Source organism: Budorcas taxicolor, chromosome 6, assembly GCF_023091745.1.
Source record: "Budorcas taxicolor isolate Tak-1 chromosome 6, Takin1.1, whole genome shotgun sequence".
Classification (NCBI taxonomy): Eukaryota; Metazoa; Chordata; class Mammalia; order Artiodactyla; family Bovidae; genus Budorcas; species Budorcas taxicolor.
The window spans coordinates 3,088,490-3,114,926 of record NC_068915.1 but is presented as its reverse complement, the minus strand read 5'-3'; the positions used below and the strand labels follow the sequence as shown (position 1 = coordinate 3,114,926).

General features: G+C 36.5%; 1 protein-coding gene across 4 annotated transcripts in view; it reads right to left on the bottom strand.

Annotated features, from left to right (window-relative positions):
- Positions 1–4,010: 4,010 nt before the first annotated feature.
- The window catches only part of NAF1 (nuclear assembly factor 1 ribonucleoprotein), a 34,573-nt gene continuing 12,146 nt past the window's right edge, over positions 4,011–26,437 (bottom strand). Inside the window, exons 3-9 of one of the 4 annotated variants that reach the window (XM_052642010.1) lie at positions 26,220–26,313; positions 20,031–20,113; positions 15,825–15,985; positions 12,973–13,024; positions 11,888–11,990; positions 6,083–6,191; positions 4,700–4,822 (exon numbers count right to left, since the gene is read on the bottom strand). In XM_052642010.1, coding sequence (XP_052497970.1) covers positions 4,819–4,822; positions 6,083–6,191; positions 11,888–11,990; positions 12,973–13,024; positions 15,825–15,985; positions 20,031–20,113; positions 26,220–26,313 — 606 coding nt within the window. In that variant the 3' untranslated portion in view covers positions 4,700–4,818. Of the gene's footprint in view, positions 4,823–6,082; positions 6,192–9,237; positions 9,464–11,887; positions 11,991–12,972; positions 13,025–15,824; positions 15,986–20,030; positions 20,114–26,219; positions 26,314–26,437 lie in introns of all 4 variants that reach the window. The other 3 variants (XM_052642008.1, XM_052642006.1, XM_052642007.1) reach the window with 3 other exon arrangements.

Sequence of the window (26,437 nt, the reverse complement as noted above, 5' to 3'; positions counted from 1 at the left end):
GCCCTTGTATGTTCAATGCAAATAATAGGCTTTTACCATATCACGACAGTTGCTCTTTCTGGGGGATGTTACAGTGCAACTAACTACAAAATAAGTCAATGTAACATTTATTCCCATTTCATCAACCTTATGAGTAGAAATAAAAGGTACTGAACTAATATATGCATAATAATCAAGCTTTTACACTAGCTTTCAAATGTATATATTTGTAAGTACACATGTAAAATATAAGTATTGAATGTGCAGAAGAAACTTTTCATTGGCTATTTTCATTATTTTACCATTTGATACACAACTGTGTACCTCATTTCCAGAACACTAAGTAATTGTACATGTCTAGAGTGCAGAGTCAAAGATGAGAGATAATTTTATCACTACTAGTAGCTCAAAACAAGTACTTTGGCCTGATAGGTGGTATTAAGAAGGTATTTCTCAATTTTAATTTCAGAACAGTATAGTAAATGTTTCCATGGTTTTCTGGAACATAATCGCTACATAAATTTAGGATCTGGCTGGGTCAGATTGATGAGTAAGGCTTTTGGAATAAGGGCAATTTATCTGCAGAAAAGGACACAAATGTGTACTGCTGTTGCTTTTACCCTGAATGTATTGTCATAAATATAGACTGTATTAAATCAGAGTACCTGCAACATAACTGGACAATTTCTCATAATCATTTTATTTTCCAGCTTGCATTCATTCTATTGTCTATTTTTTTTTATATAGACCTGAGAGTTTATTCATTGGAATCAAATAGGCAATGTCAGAAAGATTTTATGAACACATATTGTCATGATATACAAACTGACTCTACAGAACATTCATCTAGTTTTTAATTCCTTTCTTAAAAAGACCTAGTGTTTAACAACATACTTATTTTCCCTTGAGTTTCCCTGGTAGCACAGATGGAAAAAGAATCATATCTCAACAACAGGATCATTAAACCGGTTTATCATATGTCTTAAAATATTTAAATTCATAGTATTGAAAGCAAATGCCAATTATTGCTGAAATAGAATATCCCTAAATGATACATTATGTCCAAGATTTTCTCCCTCCCCAAATCCTTAAGAAAACTTGTTCTTAAGAAACACTAAGATTTTTAGCATATGCAGATTTTAAATACCATTTCTTTTTTTTAATCAAATAGTATTAAATTATAGATTGGAACTCAAGATTCTACTCATTATTTACTTAAGTTTATTGAATTTGTTACATCACTGTGTTATGTTCTTAGCTTTTTGGCTGCGGGTATGTGGGATTTCAGCTCTCTGAACAGGGAATGAACCCACACCCCCAGCACTGGAAGGCAGTCTTAACGACTGGACCTCCAGTAGAGTCCCTCTACTCTTTTCCTGTCTTGAAACGTACTTGACTTTCACCAACTCTAAACAAGCAAGGAGAAAGAAGAGTAGCACAAGGCGAGGCAGGGGTGGAGGGCGGGGAGTAACAAGTCAGAACAAATGGGTGGGAAGAGGGGAAGGGAAAGAGGGAAGAGCACAGTCTTCAACGTTTGCAAAGCTGAGACTCCTGTACACAGGCTCCGCCAGTGTATCCAACTGGTATGACAACTAGGGCCTACTAATCATTCAGTTACACAGCAGGATGGGGGCATTTTAGAACTTAACGTTATGACTTAACCATAAGGCTTCTGAGAAATGTGTTTTGCAAAGTTCTGTACAGTACCTCCTATTCTAGGTCTACATGAGTCGCAACCCAGTTCTTTCAGTCTTTATTTCTAACATGAGAACAAGTCATCCAGTTACCAAGGACTTCACTATCTTTTCCATTAAAGAAAGGAGGAGGAGAAAGACAATTACTCATCTAATAAAATAAACACATTAGCTTAGACTATAATTTTAGTTTCATTTTATCATTATTTATAACTAGACATGCAAAAGGCTTCCCTGATGGCTCAGATGGTAAAGAATCTGCCTGCAATGCAGGAGATTTGGGTTCAATCCTGGGTCAGGGAAATCCCTTGGAGAAGGAAATGGCAACCCACTCCAGTATTCTTGCCTGGAGAATCCCAGACAGAGGAGCCTGGCAGGCTACTGCCCATGTGTTGCAGAGTCAGACAAGACTGAGCAACCAACACACACAGACATGCAAAAGCATTATCTGCATGCTATCATGTGAACGACAATCTATTTCATTGTAGAAAAAGAACAACTTATTTCAGATGACAAATGGCATGTGAAGAATATTCTAAGTATTTATATTGGCTAGTAATTTAAGGATTTAGAACCATATGATTTTAAAAGCAGCACCCTAAGATTAAGATGATGAAAACTGTAATATTTTTTTCCAAACTTGGGTTCCTTCTCTTAAACTCCAAAAATGTGTACAGCTAAAAATATATATATATAACTGAGAACCAAGTGAGTGAGATGTCATGAACAATTAACAAGCAGCTAGTTTTATTTCTCTCTTCTTCCACAACTCCCTCCACACCCTCACTACCACCCTAAACAGAATTCCCTTCAATCCCAGGGTGAAGGGCATAGAAGTTGTAATAGACATGTACCCTGAAATCCACACAGACTAAGGATAAATCCTGAAATTCATCACCTGGGGGTACCTGTTAAAAGTGGTTTCCTAGATCTTATCTCAGATCTACTGAATTTGAATCTTGGGATAAAACCCAAGAATGTGTACTTTCAATAAATCATTCAAAGCTTAGGTCATTTCTGAAATTCAAAGGCCTTGAAATAAGTATAGGGAGGAAGGCAAGTTGGACCTAAGTGCTTAAGGTAGCAGCTTAATTGAAAGCAAAAATCAAATGGTATCACTCAGCTCTAAGTTTCTTCAGGTATTAAAGAGATATTGTCAATATCTACAGTCTACTTTTGAACAGAAGTCTAAAGATTTTTTTACATGCCTTGATGATTATAACAGCTAACTAACTTGTTGTAACTAGATGGCAACATCTCACTCTTTCCATTATAGGGTTTCCTTGGTGCTTTTAGATATAGCCTCATGTAATTCTTAAAATATTTCATCAACCAAAAGAAGACTGTGTCTTTACTATGCTGTAATACTGTGCCTGTTCTATAAAGGCAACTCCTAAACAGAAGCTGCAATAACATTTCAAAAAAGAAACATGAAATACAACACATGTTTAAGCCAGTGTTACCACCAAAGCAGGAACCTCTAATCTCACAACCCAAGAACCCTGAAGAGAGTCTCCTCAGCCCTCGGAGGTGGCGGAGGCGGGGAGGGGCAAGAAAATGGGGACCTGCAACTAGAATCCACATGCTTGTGATAAATTACCAGATTACCCTAAACCAGCAAACAAGTATTATTTTTCTAACACTGCCAAGGAATGAAAGATTGGAAAACACCAATTTAATATAAAGTACAGGTCTGAAGATCAGAATTCAGTTTATCTTCTTGCTGCCTCACTGGCAACCTTAGTGACTTGATGTCTCTGGAGTCCTTAGGCTGCTCCAAGGTTATTAAATTAGGACTCTTCTAGGCTACTTCTAAAGCCTCTTCTATCACTAAAATTCTAAGATTTCCTTACACTTATGTTTCATGAGTACATAATCATGTGAAATAACATTCACTGGTTATTTAATTAAAAGTCTACATTTAATAGATTTTATTTTTTTATTAAGCACTTAATCTGTGCCAGGCATCTAAGAATCTGGGAAATCCATATGGACACACAAGTCTCCTTGCTGTTGGTAAATGCACATTACTGTGAATGAATAATGCATTTTACTGTGAATACTCTGTGTGTCTCTTTAAGCAGTTAAACAGTCAAGTTTACTGGATCATGCCTGAATGGAAATCTGCACAGATAATGGAAAGCCTGTCAATGCAAAATAAATAAATAGTAACTTTAATTATACACATGACTTCTGCCAAGATATAATAACGCTTTCCTTCTCTGTACCTTTCACCTGCTTTAAGAAAAAAAAAGTACATTTTAATTTATTGGTAAACTGCATTTACAACCAGAGTCAATTTTTGAAATATATTTATAAAAATAGTTTATTTTAAAGGCTCTCAATAGGACTTAACATTTTATTTTCAGATATACCAAGAATATAATCAGTATGGTCAATATATTTTAATCCATGATGAAAGGTGCCCCAGATTATTAGATTGAGGCATACTATTTAATTAGGCAAGGTTCAAAGTATTAATTAAATATTACATAATTAGATTCCCCGCCACAAGTTTAACATTAAATTTTCATAAAGGTTACAATATATATCAACCTACAACTGAAGGAACTAATTTTTAATTTACAATGCTTTAAAAATCTAGCTCTATAATCTCTTTTTAAAAAATGCTTTCACATATATATGCATGTGTGTATATAAAAGTCCACATTTCTCAGCAATGCATACATCAACCTAATAGTAAGGTCCAAAATGAGCAGAATTACCATCTCCAGAAGAGGAGGGTGGAGGCAGGGGTGGGGGGGGAGGAGGTGGGGCTAGGGAGTAGGGCAGGGGGATTATTGGGTGAGGGGCCACAGCAGGGGCAGCCCAGCCCATGTTTGCAGAGGCAGGTGGCGGGGGTGGAGGAGGAGGGAGGGAGAAATTATGCATGTCAAACCCTGGAGGAGGGAAGGGATACTGTGGCATCATGGGGCTATCCTGTATCTGTGGCGCAAATCCTGAAGTGTCCTGAGGGACCATGTGTTCTGTGTTATAAAACTGTGAAGGGGGGGGCCTGCCAGGGCAAGATCGAGGATATCTACCCTGGGAAAATCCTCTTGTGAATTCTCTGTTGTGATATCCTTTGGAATGCTCTGAAACAGAGCTATGAACATTCCAATTGTGATGTACTTCTGCAAAATCTTCACCTTTGAAGGAAAGAGCATAAAGACAAAATTAAAATTAATTTTCATACATCAAAAAACAGTGTTTAAAATTTCAAGAATGCCTTATTTAACTTCCAGTATATCTTACAGTAGTTATAATTTTGTAAGGCTTAAAATGATCAACTTTAAATGAATCCTAAAGGTCAGAGGATCAGGAGTTTATCAAGACAAAACTTTTAGACAATAACCACTTGATTTCAGCCAAACACCACAGAGAAAACTGGACACCACTTCCACTCACACGCTCAAAGGTGGTCAAAGAGGCTGAGTAGGGAGCCAGTCAGTACGTCCCCTCAATGACAATGCAGATCACATGGGGAACATAGACTTTTGTCTCTACTGGCAATAACTCCCTAAAAGCCTTCCTCCACTTCTTGCATTTGCGGTGGAGTCAGAGAAAACCCAGGAGAGTGAGGACATTCATCACTGCCCAGCATAACAAGGCCAGCCCCAATAGTGTCAGGAGCAGTAATGAGGCACTCTTACAATTCAGCAGACACAAGAGGAGGCCTGCCTGTGCCCAGCAGTAATGAGACAGCCCCAGGCTCAGATGTCAACTGAAGCTAAAAAGAAAAGCTTAACTCTTATACTCACCTGGACGTAAAGAGTAATAATGCAACCTCCTTCCTTTCCCCGAAAGAACAAAACAACATAGTAGGTGGGTGCAAAGGTGACTGTGGTTTGGACTGTTGAACTTTTACCATTTCACATTGGAATACATTCTTAAATAAATGTGATTATGTTATATATCATTAAATGCATATTTCTCACTTTATGTTTTTTTCCCTAATGACTTATTATTTGCTGTTTATTTTATATTTAGACTGGAGAAATGTTTCACAAAAAGCAAATACAAGCAATCTTATTATTCGAGATCAAAATGGGTCATAAAGCAGTGGAGACAACTCGCAACATCAGCAATGCATTTGGCCCAACAACTACTAATGGACAGTGCAGTGGTGGTTCAAGGAGTTTTGCAAAGGAGGTTTGAAGATGAAAAGTGTAGTGGCTGGCTACTGGAAGCTGACAATGACCGAGGATCATCAAAGCTGATCCTCTTAACAACTGTATAAGAAGTTGCCAAAGAACTCAGTATCAACCATTCCATGGTCATTTGCCATCTGGAGCAAATTGGAAAGTTGAAAAAGCTCAGTAAGTGGCTGCCTCACGAGTTGACTGAAAATCAAAAAAATCATTGTTTTGAAGTGTTATCTTCTTTAATTCTATGCAACAACAACAAACCATTTCTCAGATTGTGACATGCGATGAAAAGTGGATTTTACGCAATAGCTGGCAACGATCAGCTCAGTGGCTGGACCAAGAAGCTCCAAAGCACTTCCCAAAGCCAAACCTGCACCAAAAAAAGGTCATGGTCACTGTTTGGTGGTCAGCTGTCGGTCTAATCCACTACAACTTTCTGAATCTCAGTGAAATCATTACATCTGAGAAGTATGCTCAGCAAATCGAACTGATGCACTGAAAAGCGCAACATTAGCAGCCAGGACTGGTCAACAGAAAGGGCCCAATTTTTATCCACGACAATGTCCAACCACATGTCACACAACCAATGCTTCAAAAGTTGAATGAATTGGGCTATGAAGTTTTGCCTCATCTACCATATTCACAAAACCTCTCGCCAACTGAGGACCACTTCTTCAAGTAGCTCAACAACTTTTTGCATGGAAAATGCTTCCATAGCACAAGGCAGAAAATGCTTTCCAAGAGTTTGCTGAATCCCAAAGGACAGATTTTTATGTTACAGGAATAAACAAACTTGTTTCTTCTAGTTGGGAAAATGTGTTCATTGTAACAGTTGCAATTTTGACTAATAAAGTTATGTTTGAGCCTAGTTATGATTTAAAATTCATGGTCATAGATTGCACTCTAGCTGGTAAAACAACAACAGTAGATTGTGATAATTAAAGACCTAAACCAACCACTGAAAAAGCTATATTCACACAATCAACACTGTAGACAAATGCAAAGAGAATTCTAAAACAATTTACAACCACAGGAAGGCAGAAGAAAGACAACAGAGAAATAAAAATTAGAAAGAATACAGAAAAGGGCAGATTTAAGCCCAAACATATCAAAAATAATTACATTAAATATAAATGGTCTAAATATACCAATCAAAACACAGTAGTTAGCAGAGTGGATTAGAAAACAACTATAGTCTGTAAAAAGCTTATTTCAAGTGATAGTCACATTGAATGTAAGAAAATGGAACAAGCTACAATATGCAATATAACTAATTATACTAATATCAGATAAAATAAGCTTCAGAATAGGGACATTTTATTATAAAGGGGTCACCTACCAAGAAGATTTAGCCATCTTAAATGTGTATGCACCAACCACATGCTCTCTCTGAACAACTGACAAGATAACTAGACAGAAAATCATTAAGGATAGAGAAAATACTAAATAGTACTCTTCTAAATAACCCATTTGTCCAAGAGACTGTGTCAAGAGGAATATAAACAAAGAAACATTAAGCTAAATCACAATAAATAAAATGTATGCGTATCCATGGAACAGATTCAAGGAGTAAAGTCTTTAATAACATAAACTCCCACCTTAAGAACCTATAAAAACCAAAACAAAATAAACTCAAAGCAAGCAGTAGAAAGTTAATGATAAAGAGTTAAAAGAATGCAAATGTTAATAGAAAAATAATAAATTAAAATCAATAACAAAGAACTGGCTCTGTGAAAAATCAATATAATTTGCTACCTTCTAAGCAAAACTGAAAAAATACAAGCCACAAATGATCAATATCAAAGACATCAAAATGAAGACAATCTTGCAAACCAACTCTACATACATAATTTGACAAATTAGATGAAATGGACCAACTCCTTGAAAAATAAAACCTACTATAACCTATCCAACATGGAAAAGTAAGTAAACTATTAAGTAAACTGAACTTGTAGTTAAGTTTCTCCAAAAAGCTATCTCTAGTCTGAAGTGGTTCACTGGAGATTTTTTTACTAAATATAAAAAAATTAACAGCAAGTCTACATAATGTTTTCAAGTATACCAAAAAAGAAAATCTCAATTCATTTTTATGAAGCTACTCTGCTGACAATAAAACCAGTTTAAAATAGTCTGAAAGAAAACTAGACCAATACCTCTCATGAATATAAACATAAAAATCCTTATTAAGATATAAGCAAAATTCAGCAATATTTACAAAGAATTACATACCATGGCTAACTAGTTTATTCCAGTGATGCTCATTCAATATTCTAAAACCAATGTAATCTACTTTATTAACAAGTTAATGAAGGGGTCATGTCAAAATAATTGTCAAAATTATTATTCATGATTTCTTAAAAAACGTTTAGGAAGACTAGACAGAAGACTAGACAGAAACTTCCTCAACTTGATAAAGAACACCTACAGTAACCCTATACCTAATATTATACTTAATGGTAAAATACTGAATGTTTCCTTCTATGATCAGGAATAAAACATATTTACTGAATATAGTGCCAGACGTTACAACCAGTTCGGAAACGAAAGAGAGCCAAAAAACCATACAGATTGGGAGGGAAAAGACAAACACTATTTCTATTTGCCACTGACATACTGTCTACACTGAAATCTCAGGAGAAAAACTAGAACTAATGAGTTCAGCAAAGTCACAAGATACAAGCTAAACATACAAACAGTAATTATTTCTGTATTCTTGAAATGAACACATGAACACAAATTAAAAATGCAAAAGCAGTTACAATGATTTCCCCCAAACTGAAATACTCAGGTATATATCTAACAAAAAGATGTACAGAACTTGCATTCTGAAAACTACATAATGCTGGTGAAGAAATTTTTAAAAAATCTAAATTAATGGAGATGTATACCATGTTTGTGGAATGGAAGACTCAATCCAGTTAAGGTATCAGTTCTCTCCGAACCAATACACAGGTTCAATCCAATTTCTATCAAAATCTAAGCAAGACTTTCTGTCAATATAGGGAAGCTGATTTCAAAAGTCATATGGAAAGACAAAGGAATTAAAATGGCTAAAAATAATTATGAAAACTTTTAGGAAATAAAAAAGATAAAATCTTTGGAATGTAAGTCTAGGAAAGGAATTCTCAGACTCCATCAAAGAAAAGCAGATAAATTGGGCTTCATCAAAACAAAAAATTTCATTCTGCAAAGCTCCTTTATAATGATGAAAACTCAAGCTAAAGAAATATTAGCAATTAAATATAAACTCTCATTAACTCAAGAGTAAAGCAGAAATACAATTAGAAAGTGGGCACAATATGAACAAAAAAGCACTGAAGGGATATAGATAGCAAATGAGCACATGGAAAGCTGGTCAGTATCACTAGCCATTGGGAAAATGCAAGTTAAAATCACAACTACGTATCATTACATACTTATTAAGTTAAGTCGCTCAGTCGTGTCCGACTCTTTGCAACCCTGTGGACTGTAGCCCACCAGGCTCCTCCGTCCATGGGATTCTCCAGGCAAGAATACTGGAGTGGGTTGCCACTTCCTTCTCCAGGGGATCTTCCCAACCCAGGGATCGAACCCAGGTCTCCTGTATTGGAGGCAGACGCTTTAACCTCTGAGCCACCAGGGAAGCCCTACATATTAGAATGGCTAAAATAAAAAATGATGACAATGACAAATGCTTGTGAGAATGCAGACAAACTGGGCAACTAGGGATAAGAATGTAAAGTGGTAAAGCCACACACAAAAAAAACCAATATGACAGGCTCTCAAGAAACTAAACATGCAACTACAGTGGGCCCTTAAATAACACAGGTTTGAACTGCATAGGTCCACCTTTAAGCAGATTTTTCTCAATAAAAACATACTATATAATCCATGGTTGGCTGAATCTATGGATGTATAATGATGGGTACAGAGGGCCAACTTTAAGTCATTCAGATTTTCAACTGCATGGAAGGGAGGGAGATGTCAGTGCCCCTTACCCCAAAGCTGCTCACTTGTCAACTGTATTATATAATCCAAATGTACTCTTGGACATTTATCCCAGAGAAATGTGAAAATTTGTGTTTACATAAAAATCTGTGCACAAATGTATAAAGCAGCTTTATTCATAAAACCCAAAACTGTAAACAACACAAATGTCCTTAAATGGATGAATGGTTAAAACACCTGCGGTATATTCATACCACAGAACACCACCCTGGAATGAAAACAAACAAACTTAATACATACAACAATCTAGATGATCTCCAGAAAAATATGCTCAGTAACAAAACCCAACTGATAATTTATATAAACGATTCTTGACAAGACAAAATATATCACAGAAATGGCACACAGATGAGTGGCTGTCAGGAGCTGAGGAAACGGAAGAAGAAAGGAAGTGGGTGTGGATATAACAAGGCAACATGAAGACCTTCTTCTGTGATTGCATTGGTGTCAACAGCTAACAAAACACCTTGATTTTACCTTAAGTACCCTATCATTTAATTCTAAAAATGGAAGCAAACAGGTTTCTTGGAAAAAAAAAAAAAAAAGGACTGATAAGCACAAATGATTCTTCTACTTTTTACCCCAAGGGGCCGTTTTTTACACCCTCACGCTTGAAAACCACCCAAGTGTCCCTTGTGCCTCTCCTACCACACCCCACCCCATGCTATGTGATGCCTCCAATGCTGGCAGATGCCAGAAAGTACAAGAAAACTCCTAGATAGCTCCCTCAGTTTTATTACTGAGCAATTTATACAGATGTAAATGAAGATTAAAAATACTATATACTACATTGAGAAGTGCCAAAGATTGCTCAAACTACCACAGAACTGCACTCATTTCACATGCTAGCAAAGTAATGCTCAAAATTCTCCAAGCCAGGCTTCAACAGTACGTGAACTGTGAACTTCCAGATGTTCAAGCTGGATTTAGAAAAGGCAGAGGAAACAGAGATCAAATTGCCAACATCCGGTGGATCATCGAAAAAGCAAGACAGTTCCAGAAAAATATCTACTTCTGCTTTATTGACTATGCCAAAGCCTTTGACTGTGTGGATCACAAAAAACTGTGGAAAATTCTTTAAAAGATGGGATTACCAGACCACCTAACCTGTCAAGAAGCAACGGTTAGAACTGGACATGGAACAACAGATTGGTTCCAAATAGGGAAAGGCGTACATCAAGGTTGTATACTGTCACCATGCTTATTTAACTTATATGCAGAGTACATCATGAAAAATGCTGGACTGGATGAAGCACAAGCTGTAATCAAGACTGCTGGGAGAAATATCAATAACCTCAAATATACAGATGACACCACCCTTCTGGTAGAAAGAAAAGAACTGAAGAGCCTCTTGATGAAAGTGAAAGAGGAGAGTGAAAAAGCTGGCTTAAAGCTCAACATTAAGAAAACTAAGATCATGGCATCTGGTACCACCACTTCATGGCAAATAGATGGGAAAACAGTGGAAACAGTGACACTTTATTTTTGGGGGCTCCAAAATCACTGCAGATGGTGACTGCAGCTATGAAATTAAAAGATGCTTGCTCCCTGGAAGAAAAGCTATGACAGTATATTAAAAAGCAGAGACATCCCTTTGCCAACAAAGGTCCGTCTAGTCAAGGTTATGGTTTTTCCAGTAGTCACGTATGGATATGAGAGTTGGACTATAAAGAACGGTGAGCACTGAAGAATTGATGCTTTTGAGCTATGGTGTTGGAGAAGACTCTTGAGAGTCCCTTGGACTGCAAGGAGATCCAACCAGTCCATCCTAAAGGAGATCAGTCCTGAATATTCATTGGAAGGACTGAAGCTGATGCTGAAACTCCAATACTTTGGCCACCTGATGTAAAAAACTGACTCATTGGAAAAGACCCTAAGGCTGGGAAAGATTGAAGGCAAGAAGAGAAGGGGACAACAGAGGACTGAACGTTGAGGAGGGCATGGCAACCCACTCTAGTATTCTTTCCTGGAGAATCCTATGGACAGAGGAGTCTAACAGATTCCAGTCCCTGGGGTCACAAAAGTCGGACACAACAGATGAGACTTAACATGTATGCACATTTTCTACATTTAACTCACCAGGTTCATTAAATTCAGATCTGAATTTTTTCCGACCTTGAATCTGAGATTTTTTCCTCTGTTTGGCTTCTTTTTCCTTTTCATCATCACTGAAATCCAAGGCCTTACATGAAAAAATAGATTTATGTCATATGCATTTACCAATTCAATGGTACATTATCAGAGGTAAAGAGAATAAAGCACTTATTTAAGTGACCCTGAAAGTTAATACATGTACACATGACACAAATCAGAAGGCATAACGCCGTGGCAATGAGCATGCTAAAACAGGATTGCTTCTGATTAAGTAATCCTCTAAGTGGGCATTCACTGACTCACACAGCTTCAGCAAAATCACAAATTAACACAGATCATGAACCTTTAGCACTGCTTGAGAATTTACAATGACCAAAGTTAAATCTATAAATATCAAGAATTTACAAAACTGAGAAACTTCATCAGAACTTCTGAGTGCATAAAAAATTCTCTTATAATTATATTTTTGTTTTATAAAATAAAAATGCAAAAGTATAAATTCATGCTATTTTTAAGAATGTATATACTCATTGCTGTAATTTTCATGTTTTAATAAAGACCATATATATCAAGCTACTTTGAAATGTAAAATATTATTGCTGACAAGAAAAAGAACACTCTTTTTAGGAAGGTGAGTATACTGTAAAAAATGGAGAAGTAGGTAGACTGTGATTATTTTCTACCTCCAAAAGAAAAGTAGCTTATTAAAAGTACCACCAATAAACGTCTTCACGTCCCATGTGGTGAATTTACTAAACTAAAAAAAATTGTTTTAAATAATGATAATTTTGCCTTTACCAGGTATCAACAAAATTGATAAAAACAGGACACTATAAGGAAAATGGTAATCTGATAGTAATTAAAATGTGATTGAAAATTTTTTTTCTGAAATGACCATAAACATTAATTGTGAGGCATAAAAGGCATCGGAGGGAGGGGAGAGCACGCGGGCTGGCTGAAGGCAAGTGTGACTAGTGAGCAGTTTCGAGGACATCCTTCAGGTCAGGAATGAGGGATATATAAGACTGAGTCCTGTTCCTTTCTCAAATACTGTGTGAAAAGACACTTACCTCTGGTGGTGGTTCTTGATCATTCTTCCATGATGCATCTGATCCCCTATCCCTAGGGGAACAAACAAAGGTCAAAGGGTCAAAGCACTTATTAAGATTCTGTTAAGTGCTTATGACCTAATAGCATGGAAAATAAAAAAGCAAAAGACCTAAGCTCAATCTTAATTTGCAATATATAAGACAATAAGAGAAAAGAATAAAGGCTCATTTCTCTGTTCTTTATTTAAGAAGACGTGGGAAGAGCACACATATATATTACGAGTGGAGAATCAGAATGAGAAGCCGACACCACACTGTGCAGGCCAAAGTGGTTCTGCAATTCTTCAGCAGCTCCAGGTGCTCTGACTCTGACTGATACCCTCGTAATACCTGAGCTCAGCTCATAAACCTCCTTAAGTAAATACCTATCCAAGACCACAATCAGACGTTCGAGGTGCCAAGGACACGAAAAGGGAATACGGGGTATTTCCTTGTGTAAGACTTTACAGGTTCAACAACAGAGATCACAACATGAAATGATTCTTCCTCGATTCACCTGAGAATTATCAATGACCCTCCATGAGTAAGCAAGGTTTGCTCCGAGAGTGACTCTCAGAGCAGAGGGTGAGACAAAGGCATCTAGAGTTTGGGAAGAAGGAGCTGTAAAGATCCAATAGGACACTAACTTTTTCTGGTGAAAAGTTTTATACTCTATGACCAACAAAAGCATATAGATCTGTTATAATTTCTGACAGCTCATTTTTAATTGTGTGTTTGATCCCAATTTCACAGTTTGACAATATTTGTTATTCAATTACATTAAAATATTACAAAGTATTAGGAGTAGATGTCCTCTTTGCTTGACACCAAATCTCAAAAATAAATGAAACTCCCAAGAATGAATTAATCCATTAATCCATTAAAATCAATTTACAGATGTCTGTGAGCTCGCACAACATGAAATCTTTTTTTCTGAGTCTACTCTACTGTTTTAATTTGGAATTCTGTTGTTATACATAAGGCCTTATCAATGACTTTTTCCATTTCTAATTATTATCTTCTACCCATGCATTTATCATAGCTCCAGGGCTCCTTTTTGCATGGATACCATCTCAAGGCCTGCAGTGAGCTAAGAATGAAATCTTCTAAAGACAGAAATGGGAAAAGTTCCCTACCTGGGACATTACCACAGAAAATCAAAAACTACTGAACAAAAGAACAAGCAACATTTCCAACAGCACCTTTAACAAGAGTAAGTTCATGGGGAGCTAAGACTAAAATAACCCAACTAAAAGCAGGTAAGCTGGAGATAAGTTCAACTTCTCCACCTCAAAGGAAAGGAGTTCCCTTGACCAACAGAAAAAATGCAGTCTAGAACAGAATGGACTTTTTCAGGCGGGGCTTCTGCAGAGTGGGCTCAATGTCCCGATTCTTTAGTTTCTTATTCTTTCTTTGCAAAAAAAGACAAAAATTCTTGTTCTTGCAAATCAGAACAAAGACTGCTACTAAATCTATCTAAAAACACCTTCAGAAAAATCTCATCAACCTATCTATTTTAAGCTAAAATATTTTACCCCTTAAAAGCTAATATATGGAATATCCAAAGCAACAACTTAATATTCAAACAGAACAAAATGCTAATTATTTAAGGATTGATTTTAAAGCACATTAAAATTTTTATAACTTTGCTATATTTAATTCACCTTTCATGTTAATGGTTATTTAGAAAAATTAATCTTACATAGCCTGAAGAACAACTTCAGTTCCTGTAGGTACTTCTGTGTTTTCTTAAACATGAGTTTAACAAATTATCAGGAACAAAATATTCATCTCATTTCAGAGATTTCCAAATATTAAAACTCAGACAGAATTTAGTATGTAAGTGGTAAAGAGGCCTTCTCCCAGCTGGGACTGGTACTGTGGCTTGACAAGCACCGAAGTTACTACTCACGATATCTTCTGCAAAAACCAAATTCCTAATGCTTCCCCTGTATTTCAAGTTTCCAACTATTCAAAGGGACTTTTGTGTCAAACTGAGAACAAAGTCTTTTCAGATTTAAGGTCTCTTCCCTAATCCTTTGCAGTATTTTTCTCCACTCCTAACTGGGCAACATTTTATTGGTTCATATTTATTACATCTTTCCAAAGCATTCAATTTATATTTACAGAAAAAGTTATTCTATTTTAATTCATATGCCACTGGTTTGTGCAAAAATTATGTAATTATAATAACAAATCTAATAAAAATAGCTCTACAGCTAACATCTGGCAACAAATTTTTACCTGACAAATATACAGTTCATCAGTGGAAACAAGAAATATCACCAGGTACACACCAAAGGATATCATACATTTACAGATAGGATGGAGACCACTGGTTTGCTGATTAAGTCAACTCTGTTAATTGCAGCTTGATACACAACACATAAATATGTTCTTCTATAAATGTACAATTTATAAACAACCTAAAATTTACTCATTTTCTTTTTTCTTTTTAAGAATTATAAAGTTGCATTAAATAATGAAGCTTATGAATGCAATCCAAATAAATCTTCTTTACAATGGAAAAGTTGTAGCACATACATGCAGGAAAGTATATAATGGAAAAGATAATGAATTAAAATTCAGAGAATGTATACGGCCCAAATGTGCTCTTGCCAGTTGATCATGTCATTTTGGTCAAAAAATACAAATGATCTCTACCTTGTAAAACCTGATAACAACTGTAGCTTTCAGAGATGTTACCAGGAAGACAAATGAGCTCTTGGGAAGACAGATATCATCTTAACTGCAAGAAACTACATCACTAAGAATTACTCCTAAAACACAAACACTAGATAAGCAAAGAAGTAACATGTCAATAAAGTACTTACTGTTTAAGCTTCTCTGTGAATATATACTGGGTGAAGTCTTTCATTGATGGAGCAAAATACATAGTGTCCTTTATTTTAATGCCTTTATTTTCAATATGCTCTGAAGAATTAAACCGTAATACATAAAATGGATGTGCAACAGGTCCAAATATCTCAAATATCTATAAAAGAGAAGAAACATAAAGTTCTCCTTTGACAGTAAAATAAGGACTTCAAAAGTTCGTACTATTGGACTTCCTTGACAGTCCAGTGGTTAAGCCTTCACCTTCCAATGCAGAGGGTTCAGGTTGAACCCCTGTTTGGGAAGTTAAGATCCCACAAGCCTCCTGACCAAAAAAATCTAAAACATAAAACAGAAGCAATACTGTGTGTTTGTCTGTGATTTTTCAGATTCCAGTTATCTATCAATGGACACGTACGTGGCTTCCATGTTTTGGCCACTGTAAATAGCGCTGCTATGAACTCTGGCGTACATGTACCTTTGCAAATTATAGTTTTCTCTGGATATACACTCAGAAATAAGACTGCCGGATCATACACCAACTCTACAGATTTTTAAGGAACCTCCATACCACTGTCCATAGTGGCTGCACCAATTTACATTCCCACCAACAGTAAAAGACAGTTCTTTTTACTCCACACCCTCACCAGGGTTTATTATCTATAGACTTTCTAGTGATGGCCATTCTGACTGCTATGAGGCAATACCTCACTACATTTTTTTTTATTATTATTTCAATTGGAGGCTACTTATTTTACAATATTGTGGAAGTTTTTGCCATACAGCCACATGAATCAGCCACAGGTGTACATGTGTTCCCTATCCTGAACCCCCCCTCCCATCTCCCTCCCTATCCCATCCCTCAGGGTCATCCCAGTGCACCAGCCCTGAGCACCCTGTCTCATGCATTGAACCTGGGCTGGCGATCTGTTTCACATATGATAATATACATGTTTCACGCTACCCTCTCAAATCATCCCACCCTCTCCCTCTCCCACAGGGTCCAAAAGTCTGTTCTTTACATCTGTATCTCTCTTGCTGTTTCGTATATAGGGTTATCATTACCATCTTTCTAAATCCTATATATGTGTTAATATACTGTATTGGTGTTTTTCTGACTTATCTCACTCTGTGTAATAGGCTCGTTTCATCCACCTCATTAAAACTGATTCAAATGCATTCTTTTTAATAGCTGAGTAATATTCCATTGTGTATATGCTGACCTGAATTTCTCCAATAATTAGAGATACTGAGCATCTTTTCATGTGCCTCTTAGCCATCTGTATGTCTTTAGAAAAATGTCTATTTAGGTCTTCTGCTCACCTTTGATTGGGTTGTTTGATATTGACTTGTATGAGCTATTTGTGTATTTTGGAAATTAATCCCATTGGTAGCATAAATTGCAAATATTTTCTTCCAGTCTATAGGCTTTTTGTTTTGTCTACAGTTTTCTTTAATGTGTAAAAGCTTTTAAGTTTAATCAAGTCCCTTTTGTTTATTTTTGTCTTTCCTTCCATTACTCTAAGAGACAGGGCTAAAAAAAACACTGCTGTAATTTATGTCAAAGAGGGTTCTGCCCATGTTTTCCTTTAAAAGTTTCATCATATCTTGGCTTGTATTTAGGTCTTCAATCCATTCTGACTTTACTTTAGCAACATGGTGTTAGAGAATGTTCTAATTTCAATCTTTACATATAGCTGTCCAGATTTTCCACTTACTAAAGAGACTGTCTTTTCTTCATTGCCTATTCTTGCCTCTTCCATTGTAAATTAACTGACCATAAGTGCGTGAGCTCACTTTCCAGCTTTCTGTCCTGTTCCACTGATCTACTGCTCCCTTTTAAAGCCTCAAGTTTTAGTTTTTTTCATGTTAAATATATTTTTCATAATATAGTTTCTGTGGCTATTTAACACTCCTTTATAGATCTAGCAGAATTTAACATATCTTATATTGTAGAATACTGAGACAAGCTCCCAATTTGTTCAGAAATGATGCCATAATGAACACCTTTATCTATAAATCTCTGTACTTCAGAATTCCTGAAAACTAGTTCATAAGGGATGGAACTATCAAAGCCAAAAGTATGATTACTACTAAAACTCTTGATGCAAATTATTAAAAAATGTTCCAAATAACAATTTAAATCAACTGCAATGAAAGTACCTATTTTATTATATCCTCAGTTGCTGATTGACTGAAAAGTCCTCATTTGTTAAAAAGTAAAACAAAAAAACAATAAAAACAACAAACGCTCAAACAAATGCTCAAAACTAAACGTAGATACAATGATCAAGAAATCCAACTTATAGGTGGCATAAGTTGTTAACGTTTTAAAAATTCTCTAATATAAGAATTCAACATTAAAAATGGAATTCACTCATTAATTATCAACAGGAACCAATCATTTCTAGGATTAAAGTGCAAAAGGCAGAATTTCAAATCTGAAGTTGCCCTCCTTTAAATCAGTGGGAAACAAGGAAGGAGATGGGAGGGAGGCAAAAAAAAAATCAGATCACCTGTGTTATACATTGCATTTTGCTCCTTGTTAGCTATTGTGATTTCTGAATAAATGAAGATAATTCTATTTCCTTACAGTTTCAGTGAATTTAAAAAGACACAGAAGGTATCTGACACTGTAGCTGATTATTACTGTTACTGAAAAGGAGAGGGAAAAGGAAGGATGTCATAAATAAAAAGAATCATGGAAATAATCAGTTTTAATTCAGTCAGAAAAGCAGGAAGTACATTTCCCTAGCCTCTTCTTCCTGGTCTCCCCAAGAGGTAAAACAGCTTCCCTGTGCTCAAGAGCTCCCCTCCCCAGCCATCTCCACTCACCTCCACTCCTCTCTTTCAACAGCTTCCCAGGCTAAGCCCCTAGACTCTCCCTGGCCCCTTACAAAGGTATCAGCAGTAAATAGAGTTTATTCTGTATTTCAGTACTTCCTCTGAACCAAAAATACGGAGACCCATACTTGAAACAAAAGTATTAAGCCTAGGAATTTGAAAGGGAGAAAAGTCAACACCACCCTTCAGGTATTAAAGTCTTTCTTCTCTTCACAAACTTTTTCAAAAATTGCCAAAAAGCCTTAGCTCTGGACTCCAATTAATTCTGTCATTGATTGCTGTCCAGTTCTAAGAGACTCATTCATTTTGGTAAATTAGTCTGTCAACCTAAAAACTAGGCAGTACAGGGCGGCAGGGCCCTCATAAAAGCCGGATCCCTTTCTAATCTGTCAGAACGGAACAGCAGGAAAAGGCACAGAAGAGGGAAAATTATGTGAGTTGCTCTAACAATATAATTCAAAATAAATGCTTTTTTCTGATTAAACACAAATTAATTCTATTTCTTAAAATAAAAAAGATGTCAACTGTTGCTTATCTAGGAATAGGAAAAACTAAACCCCAAAAAGTTCTCCAGAGACAACATCTGGTTTCTCAATTGTTATCAACTCAATATTTATTTACTTAGCCCATATAATCTACAAAGGACTCTAACTATACACAGTGGAATATCCCAAGGTGAATAAAACTCTGCCCCTGCTGCCAGAAAGAGAATACTTGGTTGATATTTATACTCTTCATCTTGGAAGATTTTCTGTCCTCCGATGGCCACTCAGAATTATGTATCTGTTGGGTAAAATGCAGACATGCAGCATGCAGGGTTTTCCCCTGCATGTAAGGATGTTAAAAGGGACTTAATCTTATGATTAAGTACATATTCACAATCCTCCAGAAAGTGCTTATAGTGACACTTTACTGGTGTCACCAAAAACTTTTTCCATTTGAAAGATTCCACTCTCAGCTTCCAAGTGAGGAAGACAAAGTCTAAAAAGTTTCTAGAGCCACTATTCAAAAGGCCACAAAAAGCAAAAAGGTTTATGAACTATTATTATGCATTGGAAAGTCTCTTGCACCCAACTGAGTACCTAGAAGAACTGTGTCTTATTCAAAATACAGACCCACTGCCTGGCAAAGAATCTGACTGGCAAAGAACCTGACAAATGTCAGGGAAAAAATTCTATACAACAAATTAAACCAATTTACAGACAGACACAAATTACTGAAGAAAATCAAGAATGTACTAAAATTTGAAAGGTCTAGATTGCTCACATACTAAAACTAATACACTTAAGATACTAAAGTCAGAAAATCCAATCAACAAAGAAAAAGGGTAATTAGTGGAATTTGAGTATTGTTTTACAAACCTTTCCTGCTGTCTGTCGATCAGTTTTAAAAATTACAGTCTCCTCATTAACTGGAGGTACGTTAGTCATAGATTCAATTATTACTGAAAATAAAACAAAACAGATTATTTCAAGATTTAATCAGAAGATAATGCAGAATTCAAATCAGAATTTAGGCTTTAATCTCCACATAATTTAAAATGAAATAACCATTCCTCCTAGATAAACAAGTAGCGTAAAGAAATATATTCTACATTATTTTCTTTTATACGAAAGCTACAATTCTAGGAAAAAAGATTAAAGTACAAAATCTCACAGAAAGCTGGAATTACCCATTAGTCAAAAGTCAACAAAGTCAAGCTGTGTACATTTTCTCAAGCAATTTTTATCCAAGAAATAATAATCACATTTAGTCACATAACTCCTGTTTTAGAAGAAATTAGTCTTCTTTCTCACCCTAGAAATCCTTTTCTGAAAAGTACTGATTACATACCGATATATGAAAAAGTTAAAGACTTCACAAAAATATTTTCCTCTGAACAGATAAAGAGAATGATAGAGCTCCCAGTAATGTGGCTCCCAGGTGCACTGGGATGACCCTGAGGGATGGGATGGGGAGGGAGGCGGGAAGGGGATTCAGGACAGGGGACACATGTACACCCATGGCTGATTCATGTAGATGCATGGCAAAAACCGCTACAACATTGCAATTACCTTCCAATTAAAATAAATAAATAAAAAGACAAAAAGCAGTATCCCCCCATTCTAGCACATTCTCCTGTTCTTGTTAAGTGCCATAAGTGTCAAACTAACAATCTACAACAGCAAAATGAAAACAAACACACATATACATTCACACAGACACACATACACACTAGATTCTTAGAAAATTAAACCTATAAAAAAATACTCCATCACATTACACAGATAATGCCATCTCCACTTGGAAAATGAAATATTAGTTGATTATTAAAATCCATTCAAGACTTTCAATTGCATCCCAATTAATTTCAAGATTTACTACTTCTAAGTTGGAACATGCACTAAGGAATGGGCAACAATTTTTGAGCTAGATCTGCTTTTGGAATAAAGATGACAAAGACTGATACTGAATAATGACAGAATTTCCCAGAGTCAAATTACATGAAAATTAAAAACTACCTAATTCAAAACCCTCACATTTGATAGAAAGGTAAAAGTGCCTGAAGAACTATGGACAGAGGTTCGTGACATTGCACAGGACACAATGATCAAGACCAACCCCAAAAAAAGAAATGCAAAAAGGCAAAATGGTTGTCCCAGGAGGACTTACAAATAGCTGAGAAAATAAAAGATGCAAAAGGCAAAGGAGAAAAGGAAAGATATACCCATTTGAATGCAGAGTTCCAAAGAAGAGCCAGGAGAGATAAGCCTTTCTCAGTGATCAATGCAAAGAAACAGAGGAAAAAAAATAAAATGGGAAAGGCTAGAGATCGCTTGAAGAAAACTGGAGATACCAAGCGAACATTTCATGCAAAGATGGGCACAATAAAGGACAGAAATGGCATGGACCTAACAGAAGCAAAGATATAAAGAAGAGGTGGCCAAGAATACACAGAAGAATTTTATAAAAAATTCTTCATGACCCAGATAACCATTATGGTGTGAACACTCACCTAGAGCAAGACATCCTGGAAAGTGAAGTTAAATGGGCCTTAGGAAGCATCACTATGAACAAAGCTAGTGGAGGTGATTTCAATAGTTGAGCTATTTCAAATCTTAAAAGATGATACTGCGAAAGTGCTGCACTCAATATGCCAGCAAATTTGGAAAACTCAGCAGTGGCCACAGGACTGGAAAAGGTCAGTTTTCATTACCAATCCCAAAGAAAGGCAATGCCACACAACTGCACTCATCTCACAGGCTAGCAAAGTAATGCTCAAAAGTCCTGAAGCCAGGCTTCAACAGTACATGAACCATGAACTTCCAGATGTTTGAGGAGGATTTAGAAAAGGCAGAGGAATCAGAGATCAAATTGGCAACATCTGCTGGATGATCGAAAAAGAAAGAGAATTGCAGAAAAACATCTTCTGCTTTATTGACTACATAAAAGCCTTTGACTGTGTGGATCAGAACAAACTGTGGAAAATTCTTAAAGAGATGGGAATACCAGACTACCTGACCTGTCTTCTGAGAAATCTGTATGCAGGTCAAGGAGCAACAGTTAGAACTGGACATGGAACAACAGACTGGTTCCAAATCAGAAAAGGAGTACGTCAAGACTGTATATTGCCACCCTGCCTATTTTACTTACACGCAGAGTACAACATGAGAAACACTGTGCTGGATGAAGCACAAGCTGGAAGCAAGACTGCCAGGAGAAATATCAATAACCTTGGATAGGCAGATGACATCACACTTATGGCAGAAAGTGAAGAAGAGCCTCTTGATGAAAGTAAGAGGAGAGTGAAAAAGTTGACTTAAAGCTCAACATTCAGAAAACGAAGATCATGGCATCTGGTCCCATCACTTCATGGCACATAGATGGGGAAACAATGGAAACAGTGTCAGACTTTATTTTGGGGGGCTCCAAAATCACTGCAGATGGTGACTGCAGCCGTGAAATTAGAAGACACTTACTCCTTGGAAGAAAAGTTATGACCAACCTAGATAGCATATTCAAAAGCAGAGACATTACTTTGCCAACAAAGGTCCATCTAGTCAAGGCTACGGTTTTTCCAGTGGTCATGTATGGATTTGAGTTGGACTGTGAAGAAAGCTGAGCACTGAAGAATTGATGCTTTTGAACTGTGGTGTTGGAGAAGACTCCTGAGAGTCCCTTGGACTGCAAGGAGGTATAACCAGTCCATTCTAAAGGAGATCAGTCCTGGGTGTTCATTGGAAGGAATGATGCTAAAGCTGAAGCTCCAGTACTTTGGCCACATCATGTGAAGAGTTGACTCATTGGAAAAGACTCTGATGCTGGGAGGGATTAGGGGCAGGAGGAGAAGGGGACAACAGAGGATGAGATGCTGGATGGCATCACCAACTTGATGCACCTGAGTGTGGGTAAACACCAGGAGTTGGTGATGGACAGGGAGGCCTGGCATGCTATGATTCATGGGGTCGCAAAGAGTTGGACATGACTGAGCAACTGAAATGAACTGAACTGTATGGATATGAGAGTTGGACTATAAAGAAAGCTGAGTGCTAAAGAATTCATGCTTCTAACTGTGTTGTTGGAGAAGACTCTTGAGAGTCCCTTGAACTGCAAGGAGATCCAACCAGTCCACCTTAAAGGAGATGAGTCCTGGGTGTTCACTGGAAGGACTGATGTTGAAGCTGAAACTCTGATACTTTGGCCACCTGATGCAAAGAACTGACTTACTGGAAAAGACCCTGATGCTGGGAAAGATTGAGTGCAGGAGGAGACAACAGAAGATGAGATGCTTGGATGGGATCACCGACTCAATGGCCATGGGTTTGAGTAAGCTCCAGCAATTGGTGATGGACAGGGAAGCCTGGCGTGCTGCAGTCCATGGGGTCACAAAGAGTCGGACACGACTGAGAGACTGTGAACTGAAGAAAAGAGTACATAAGAGATTTTAACATGATCAGATGGTGAAACCCACACAGAACTATCACCACAACCTAGCTGACTGATATTTAATGTTATTTTCTTTTTTGTAAAAGGTCCAAATAATGTTACGTTTCAAGTTTTCAAAACGGAGTGTGTAACAAGCATATTCAATGGCAGCACATGCTCTGTTTGATTCATTAATCTTTATTCCCACCAGGGTGAGAATTTTGTTAGTCTATTAGGATGTGTTAGTCAAAATAGTATCATTAGAAAGCATTATTTCATATGTATCACATAATTTACTTTTCTTTCCCTTGAGAATGAACATTATGACCTAAACTTTTTCTACACACATCAAGTCCAATGAACAGTTGATTCATACTATGTAATCAAGAAATTACCTTTCTGATTTATCTTTGCATATTATTAAATACCATAAGATAGTAAACATAATGACTCAAGAATCATGTAGAGTTTTAGTAATTATGATCTTTATAAAAAAGTTTCATTTAATTGGAATTTTCATTAATAATCTCCCAAATTGTAAGTAAGACTTATTTTTTAAAATAATAAGACAATTTAAAAAAAGATGAAAAGAACAGTTTCAGAAGGATAGGTGTTTTAACTCTTCTCTCAATGTTTTATAAAATTCACCTGTGAAGCTGTCATGTCCTGGACTTTTGTTTGTTGGGAGGTTTTTAATCATGGTTTCAATGACCCTGCAATTCCACTCTGGCCATATATTCAGAGACAACCATGGCCCAAAAAGATGCATGCATCCCAATGTTCACTGAAGCACTGTTTACAAAAGCCAAGACATGGAAGCAACCTAAATGTTCATTCACAGAGAAATGGATAAGGCTGTTTAATGGAATATTACTCAACCATTAAAAAGAACAAAATAATGTCATTTGCAGCAACTTGGATGGACCTAGAGAGTGTCATACTGAGTGAAGTCAGAGAAGGAGAAATATCATATGGCATCCCTTAGATGAGGAATTTAAAAATAAATCATACAAATGAACTTACTTATAAAACAGAAAGAGACTTACAGACTTAGAAAAAAACTTCTGATTGCCTGGGGAGAAGGGATAGTTAGGGACTTTGGGAAGGTCATGAACATACTGCTATATTTAAAATGGATAACAAAGATCTACTGTAGAGCACATGGAACTCTGCTCAATGTTATGTGGCAGCCTGGGTGGGAGTGGGGTTTGGGGGAGAATGGATACAGGTATATGAATGGCTGAGTCCCTTCCCTGTTCATCTGTTAACTGGCTATACCTCAGTACAAAATGTTTTTGGTGTTAAAAATAAATAAATAAAAAGATCAAAAGATAAATTTTCATTTCTACCACTGACTGATTATCCAACAGATCACAGGAGCAAGTGACTCAAATTCTTCTATGTCCCTTAAGTCATAAACTAAGGACTGGTGGACCATTTAGGCCTTTTTCTCAGTTCAAAAATCCTATGACTTTGTCAACTTGCAGTCCTATTTTTTGGTGTCACTTACTAGAGTTAATAGTAGCAACATTAATTTCAAAGTCTCTCCTGTACTAACATCATATCTTGGGGCTTAAAGAAATCTGTAAAATTTAGTTCCCATGTACTCCAACGGGTTCGTATTTCATGGCATTAATGTCAGTGTTAAATCCTAGAACTTTCTAATTTACTTGTTTGTAAGATAAAATCAAAGGCAGCAGGCAGAGTAACAGCTCTCTACCCACAAAAAAAGATATCCACACACCCAAATCCCTGAACCTGTAAATGATATTTTATATTAAAAAGAGAGACTTTGAGGATAAGAATAAGGCTAAGCACCTTACAGTACAAAATTACCCCAGTTAACAGTGGGTACACCCAATCTAACGAGTCCTTAGAAGCAGAGAATCTTCCCAGTCTGTGCTGATCCATCAGAGGGGGATATGATGATAGATAAGGTCAGAGAAAAGCTACATTATGGATTTTGAAAATGAAGGTAGGGGGCCATGAGCAAAGGAAGAGAGATCTCCAAATACTGGAAAAGATCAAGAAATGCATTCTCCCTCAGAGCCTCCAGAGAGCAACTTGGCCCTGAAGGACCCCTTGATTTTACCCAGTGGGACCCATCACACTTCTGGCCCACAGTACTGTAAAGTAATAAATGTGTTGTTTTAAACCATTAAATATGTAGTAACGTAACAGCAACAGAAAACAGATGTATCATTCAAATAAATTTTGGAGAAATTTCTAGGTCAGTAAAAGCACTTTAAATTTTTAAAAAAAACATTGTATTTATGTACTACTTCCCTGGTGGCTCAGATGATAAAGCGTCTGTCTACAATGCAGGAGACCCGGGTTCGAGCCCTGGGTTGGGAAGATCCCCTGGAGAAGGAAAACGCAATCCACTTCAGTACTATTGCCTAGAAAATCCCACGGACAGAGGAGCCTGGTAGGCTACAGTCTATGGGGTCGTAAAGAGTAGGACACAACTGAGCGACTTCACTTTCACTTTATGTAAGTAAAAACTGAATTTATCTGTTCAAACCTAACAGTTATAAAATGAAATATTATTACATATTTTGGAGAAAATTCCCTAACCATAAGTCTTTGATTATTAGTATATACTTGGATATAAATTATAATTATTAATAAAAATACATACATACCTAATTGTTCAATAATACTTGAAACCATCCCAAGAGGCTTTAATTCAATATCTTCAGGCAGAACAATAGTGAGTTCTTCAACAGAAGGTAGTTCCTGTAATACAAAAAAGCAGTAATCTTTCTCCAGCTTCAAGGACTTAACTTTTTTTTTTGTTTTAAAAAAGGATGGTTTCTATGTAGTATGCTATATCTGTTTCTGAGATGTAACATTAATTATT